The sequence below is a fragment of the Physeter macrocephalus genome, unplaced genomic scaffold (assembly GCF_002837175.3).
Source record: "Physeter macrocephalus isolate SW-GA unplaced genomic scaffold, ASM283717v5 random_711, whole genome shotgun sequence".
In the NCBI taxonomy this organism is placed as follows: Eukaryota; Metazoa; Chordata; class Mammalia; order Artiodactyla; family Physeteridae; genus Physeter; species Physeter macrocephalus.
In genome coordinates, this window is record NW_021145909.1 from 1 (window position 1) to 7,197 (window position 7,197).

At 44.8% G+C, this 7,197-nt stretch overlaps 1 protein-coding gene across 2 annotated transcripts in view; it reads right to left on the reverse strand.

Annotated features, from left to right (window-relative positions):
• Positions 1-38: 38 nt before the first annotated feature.
• LOC102982435 (prune exopolyphosphatase 1) overlaps positions 39-7,197 on the reverse strand; it is a 13,700-nt gene continuing 6,541 nt past the window's right edge. For both annotated transcript variants that reach the window (XM_028485961.2, XM_028485960.2), the window contains exons 2-6: positions 5,160-5,252; positions 4,410-4,612; positions 2,649-2,833; positions 1,520-1,678; positions 39-421 (exon numbers count right to left, since the gene is read on the reverse strand). In XM_028485961.2, coding sequence (XP_028341762.1) covers positions 99-421; positions 1,520-1,678; positions 2,649-2,833; positions 4,410-4,612; positions 5,160-5,198 — 909 coding nt within the window. In that variant the 5' untranslated portion in view covers positions 5,199-5,252 and the 3' untranslated portion in view covers positions 39-98. The remainder of the gene's footprint in view (positions 422-1,519; positions 1,679-2,648; positions 2,834-4,409; positions 4,613-5,159; positions 5,253-7,197) is intronic.

Sequence of the window (7,197 nt, forward strand, 5' to 3'; positions counted from 1 at the left end):
CAACCAGGGACTGAAGCCAGGCCACAGCAGTGAAAGTGCTGAGTCCTAACCACTAGACCACCAGGTTACTCCCCTGGATCTGACATGTCTTAAAGAGATCACTCTGGCTGCTGTGGAGAGAACAGTTTGCAGGGGTCAAAAGTGGAGGCAGGGAAACCAGCATGGGGGCCATTACAGTAGTGCAGTGAGAGACGATGGACTGTGGAGTAGAGATGGAGAAAAGGAGGGGTAAGATACATTTTGGAGGTGAGCCAGGAGTGAGGGGCAAGGTTACATACAAAACTAAAGGTTTTCTCTCTCCATCCACACCTACATCTTGCTCTTACCTCCAAATCCATATATATTGCACTAATGGCCACCTTGGTGCCTTGTCTGGAGATGGTCTTCTGGTCCTTTCTCAGCATCTGCTCTGTGGTCAGTCCTAGAAAGTGGATGTGAGACTAAGGGTGAAACAAGAGAACCAAGAGAACCCAGGGTCCCAAGACCAGGAAGGTGAGGACACCAAGATAGGTCAAGGAAGAGGAAAAACACAGCCTCAGCCTCTCTTTGGGGCAATGAACAGCGCTAGTAACTCAGGATGTAATTATATAATAGAAATTTATTTATTCATTTAAAATAATATTTATTTATTTATTTAGGCTGCTCCGGTCTTAGTTGTGGCATGCAGGATCTTCATTGTGGCATGCATGTGGGATCTAGTTCCCCGACCAGGGATCGAACCCGGGCCTCCTGCACTGGGAGCGCGGAGTCTCACCCACTGAACCACCAGGGAAGTCCCGATAGAAATTTACTCTAAATAAAAAATTACTTTAGATTACTGGGTCACAATAGGTACCTTTAGAGCAAGGGACTCTGGGGAGAAGGGTAAATGGAAGAAGAGAGGCTTTTACTCCTGATTTTCTCCATTCTGTGTTGTTTTACTTTTCTAAAAGTACAAATGGGACCTCTCTCTTTTTTTTTTAACGTCAACAGGTGGTAGCTGGGTAACAAATCATGGAAGTTTTTTTGTTCTCTTCCTTCGTCCTTTGTATATTCACCCTAAATGTTTCTTCTGCTTCCCTAACCATTTATCTAGATCTCACTCTGATAATTCAGTAGAGTTGGCCCTCTGTATCCACGGGCTTCACATTCGCGGATAAGGAGGGCAGACTGTATTCATTATACTATGCCATTTTACGTAAGGGATTTGAGTATCTGAGGATATTGGTATCTGTGGGGGATCCTGAAACCAATTCCCTGCAGATACCAAGGGACGACTGTATTCCCTCAGCATACTTTATTTATATGTTTATATTCTCTAATTAGACTAGAAACCTCTGAGACTCTTAATATATTCCTTCTCATCCACCCAACAGTCAGGATAGAACAATCCAGTAAATGACTGATTAATTCATGATCAGACTCACACACTACCTAGCTTCTTTCTGGTATAAAGCTTAAATCATTATGCACGCTCTGAAATTGTTTTGATGGTATTCAAGAACATAATGAACAAGGCTTTTGTCCAAACACTTCATACCTGATACATCAAACTTTGCCTTTTGCAGAGAATCAAAAATATCATTTCTGTTGGGCAGATCTGGGAAGAGGGCCTCTAGTTTCTCTACATGTCGTTTGTCCTTTAGGGTTGCCTTTCCAATTTTAAGGTCCATGTTCACACAGTCCAGGATGATTGCTCCTGTGGAGAAGGAGGATGGCAGAACTCAAATCCTGTGGCCCTCCATTCCTGACAACTAGAACACACATAACCCTCAAACCAAATGGACACAATACCAAAGGAGACTGTATGGCAACTCACTGAAGACAAAACAAACTGGGACAATGTCCTGAGTAAGACATCCCAAATCCAAACTAAAATGTAGTCAGGGAAATGGAGAAAAGGTAGAAAGGAAGTGTAAATATCTCAATTCTTGGAGATTTTGAAACCCAGTCAGAGAGAAATGACCTCTCTTCCACAGGCCAAATTCCAGTTGGAAGAGATAGTCTAATCCAATTCTCTCTCTCTTTCTCTCTCTCTCTCTTTTTTTTTACAAATGGAGAAAATAAGAACAAAAAAGGTTAAGAGATTTGCTCAAGGTCATATAACTACTTCCTGGGCAGAAAAGGTATTAGAATTCATTTCCTGCTTCTTCGGCTAGTTCTCTTTCCATTATACAATGCTACTAATAGGCAGCTTCTAGGTCTGTTGTTCTGTGCTTCCTTTCTGCTTTCTCCAACAAAGTATTCCACAGGCCTTCAAAGGACAAAGTATCCCACAGCCTTTTTTTTTTTTTTTTTTTTGTGGTACGCGGGCCTCTTACTGTTGTGGCCTCTCCCGTTGCGGAGCACAGGCTCCGGACGCGCAGGCTCAGCGGCCATGGCTCACGGGCCCAGCCGCTCCGCGACATGTGGGATCTTCCCGGACCGGGGCACGAACCCATGTCCCCTGCATCGGCAGGCGGACTCTCAACCACTGCGCGCCATCAGGGAAGCCCCCCCACAGCCTTTTTAATGCCTAATTGCCCCCTGAAAGAATCCCCTCCTTCATATCAACTAAGTGGCTTTGAGAGGGTGTGGTCAGGCTGGAAGAGTCTAGACTTCTCCACTTTCCCTTGTCTGGCATGGGAATAAAGGAACTAATCAGGTCCCAACCCCCAAGCCACCCTCACCATGAAGAAGGGCTGCAGTTTGCCTGTCCAAGATCTCTGGTGCCCCCTGCAGGATTCTCTCGGCCACCAGGGTAGCGCAGGACCCCACCAGCTCAACTGAAACATGGCAGGGAGGGCAGTGTTTCTGATCGATGGGCCGATGGTCTAGCACCTCTGCTACTGCCTCCTCTAAGGCTGCGTCACTTCTGTGTGGCAAAGCGGGGAGGTGTGGGGGAAAAGAGAAAGAAAGATAGGTAGGGGCACTCCAGCTGCACCTCACTCATGAAGAAAACAGACATCATAGGCAGACACTTAGACCTTTGATCACTTCTACCTCTGCCTCACTCCTCTCAGGTCTTCTCTTAAATACTATAACTGAAGCCTTCTTTAAACACCGTATAGGTGAATTTGACGAAGTATCTGCTACCAGTATCTCACCCACATATTTGATATCCTTTAGGGTTGTCTTTCCAGTTGACACCTGGACACCCAACATCTAAATCTCTCCTGTTCCCTCAATTCCCTTAATATCCAAATTTCATGCAGGTCACTTGTGGCTTCTGGCTCAATTCCCATCCATTCCCTCCTTTCCAACCCTCTGCTACTGCCTTATTCTTGTCCCTCAATCTCTCTCATCTGAACTACTCCAATAGTTCCTTAACCAAACACCTGCTTCTAGTGCCCTCCTAAACTGTCCTCCATAAGACTACCTGAAAGAGCGTTTGAAAAATGCAAATTTGGTTCTGCTAGGATCTGGAATAAATAGAATTAACAATAGTTCCCCACTGCTCAAAATAAAGTCTAATCTCCTTGGCAAGGCCTACAAGATCTCCATGATCTGGCCCCTGCCTACCTCTCTAGTCTTATCTTTTTAATGTCCTACTCCTCCCTCATATTTTATGTTCCAGTTATGCAAAACAAATTCAGTTGTCCCAACTCACCATGCTATTTCATACCTGCCTGCGTTTTGCTTTTCCTAACTACCTCAACTCCTCATTCACCAAGCAAATACCTAGTCTTTCAAGACTGAGATCAAGGATCAACTCCATTAGGAAACCTTTCCTGACACTCCCCTCTACTCCCCTCTTGCATATTTAACCTGTTTACCTAGTTCCCTCCTCTGACTGACAACTGCTTGAGAACAGAGATCCTACCTCACCTTCGTCCTCTAAATAGAAGTTTATTAATGAGCGAGTGGATAGATGGATTAGTACCCTTAGGCTGTCCTCTGTCAATGTCCTGCTATAACCAGTATGCTTAAGGAAAAAATATTCATATTACTATTAGCAGGAGCCAGACACACTTGGGAAGGTCTTGTACTCGTATTGCTTTGTTGGCAGTTTTTTTCCAGTCCTAAATTAGGGATAGGATTATTATAGGTGTGTACGTTTGTTAAATAGCACTAAAGAGATATTGCTTTATGGAGGAAATGATGTTGCTAACTTTTTAAAAGTTAAAAATGCAGTTGTAACCATTATTCAAAGGTTTCTATTGTAATAAATCTGCCATGAAATATTAAAACAATGATACTAAAGGTAGATTTACAATATTTCTGAGTTATCCTTTAGTTTGAACTCTCCATGTTTCTATTTCTTTTTATTACTTGTATAACTAGAGAACTGACAATATTTTTTATTGTCTTTCTATATCTGATATCACCCATCAACTATGCTTAGCCTGTGAGATCCTGTGAGAAAACATTCTTTCTTCTACTCTTTAAAAACCTTACTCATCACAGCCCATGGCACATGGTAAGTATCAGCTTAACTTTCTTCCACTTACTTGGGTAAGACATGATGGTCAACAAGGATGAGGGTGAGCTGGCCAGCCTGCTGCAATGCATGGAGGTCAATCTCATCCCGGAAAATCAAGAGGGACTCTGGAATGTGAGTCTTCTGAAGGAAGAAGACATTGTCACCTCGTAGAGGTAGCTCAGAACGCTTTATATTTAAAACTGGCACAAAGACTTCTTCAGCCTCAGTTGTCTAGAGAGGAAAGTGAAAAGAAGGTATGGCTATGTTCTGCAATAGGACAGGAAAAGTCACAAGACTATTGGGACCAAGGGAGACATGATCTTGGGTAAGTCACTGCCTTCCTCAAAGCCGCAGTTACCCAGTCTTATCAAAATAAAAGGATGACCCTTGCCCTCTCTCCTTGGCAATAGCATGAAGGTCAACAAGACAACTCATGGAAAAGACCTACTTCTAGATGCTGGAGAGAAGGCAATATCAGTCCTCCAGAGCTGACATGGGCATGAGGAACATACACAGACCACTGATACCCATGAGGAATTCAATAGTTAACTGTTTGAATATTGCTTTACAGTTTACAAATTCTTCAAAATACATTTGTTCATTTGATCCTCACAGCAACACTGCAAAATATTATCATTTCAGATTTTATAGTTGGTGACAGGAGACTCAGCAAAGTTAAGGGATCTGACTTACCCAAGGCTAAAAGCTGTTAAGTAGCAGAGCTGGGTCTTGAATCCAAATCTTTTCACTTTAAGGCACTCTGTTCCTAGGTACTCACCTTTGCCAGATAAAAAGCCAGGGCGAGAGCTGACACCATGGAGTCCAAGTCACAGGCTTCATTTCCTAGCACAACATGTATGGGTCGGGACTCCTAGAGAGGCAGGAGAGTGGGAAATTAACAAAAGCAGCTCTATCCATTTCCGGTTACCTTATACTCATGTAGGGCTGCACACACATCCTCTCACTGATTTTCACAGAGGAGGTAGGTCATATAGTCTTATGGGTCCTCATTTCATGGATAAGGATATTAGCTAAGAGGGCATAAGTGTTTTAGCTAAGCTTTAAGCATTCCACACATATCCAGTTAGTGGAAAAGTGCTCCTTCCTCTCTACTACACTGTCTCCTTGAATGTTAACTTTCAGAAGAACAGCAGTAAATCATTCTCTGATTCTTATGCTTCTCTGGGCACTTGAGGAGAAGTCAAAAGTAAAGCATCTGGGGTAGCTGATGTATTCAAACCATATCAACCCTGGTTTGTACTTTTTTCCCATTTTTAAAATAGGGAAAAGAATCCTTGCACTTCTAAATTATGAGAATAGGTGAACAGACTTTGAAAATAAAGGTAAAAATAAGATCTAGTGCATTATTTAGATATCTAGTCCATGAAAACTCCCCCTACCCAGAGGAGCTTCAACCATAACCAGATATAAACAACACTCTCACACACAAGAAACAGACACTTTACCCAGCAGGTTCAGATTAAAGCAAGAACAGTTGCTGCTGCTGCTGCAACTTTTATTTTTAAAGCTTTGAAAAGTTTCTGCTGATAAGAACTCTGAGGAGGGAGGCATATCTGTCGTTATTATTAATCTTGTTCCTTTGCATCTCCCTACCAGATTTTTTTTTTTTTTTTTTTGCAGTACGCGGGCCTCTCACTGCTGTGGCCTCTCCCGCGGCGGAGCACAGGCTCCGGATGCGCAGGCTCCGGACACGCAGGCTCAGTGGCCATGGCTCACGGGCCCAGCCGCTCTGCGGCATGTGGGATCTTCCCGGACCGGGGCACGAACCCGTGTCTCCTGCATCGGCAGGCGGACTCTCAACCACTGCGCCACCAGGGAAGCCCCCTACCAGAATTTTAAATAAAATTCATTAAAACCTAAAGGTGCCCACAATAGCAAAAAGAGGGGGTTTTGTTTCGAAATATCTATTGAGCGTGCCATGTATTTAAAAAAAATTTTTTTTGGCTGCGTTGGGTCTTTGTTGCTGTGTGAGGGCTTCCTCTAGTTGCGGCGAGCGGGGTCTACTCTTCATTGTGGTGCTCGGGCTTCTCATTGTGGTGGCTTCTCTTGTTGCGGAGCAAGGGCTCTGGGCGCAAGGGCTCAGTAGTTGTGGCTCACGGGCTCTAGAGTGCAGGCTCAGTAGCTGTGGTGCACAGGCTTTGCTGCTCTGCGGCATGTGGGGTCTTCCCCGACCAGGGATTGAACCCGTGTCCCCTGCACTGGCAGGCGGATTCTTAACCACTGCACCACCAGGGAAGTCCCCCATGTACTGTTCTAATATTTTTACATGCATTAGCTAATCATTTAATCCTCAAAACAACCCAAGGGGTAGGCACTGTAAGAATTATTATTTCATTCCAAGTAGAAGCATTTGGCCAGGTGGAATGAGACTATACAGTCCATGGCTCAGCTTAGGCACAAGGATTCTATCTTACCAGTTTACTTTTGAATTTCTATCTCAGCCTACTTCTGAAAGAGAGGAAGGAATAAGAGAGACAAAAGCGACACACTAGTTTCTTGATTTCAGCACTGGGCTGCTGTCCTGTGCATTGCAGGGTGTTTGGCAGCATCCCCCAAACTCCACCCACTAGATGCTAGCAGCACCTCCAGTCATGACAATCAAAAATGTCTCCAGGGCTTCCCTGGTGGCGCAGTGGTTGAGAGTCCGCCTGCCGATGCAGGGGACACGGGTTCGTGCCCCGGTCCGGGAAGATCCCACGTGCCGCGGAGCGGCTGGGCCCGTGAGCCATGGCCGCTGAGCCTGCGCGTCCGGAGCCTGTGCTCCGCAACGGGAGAGGCCACAACAGTGAGAGGCC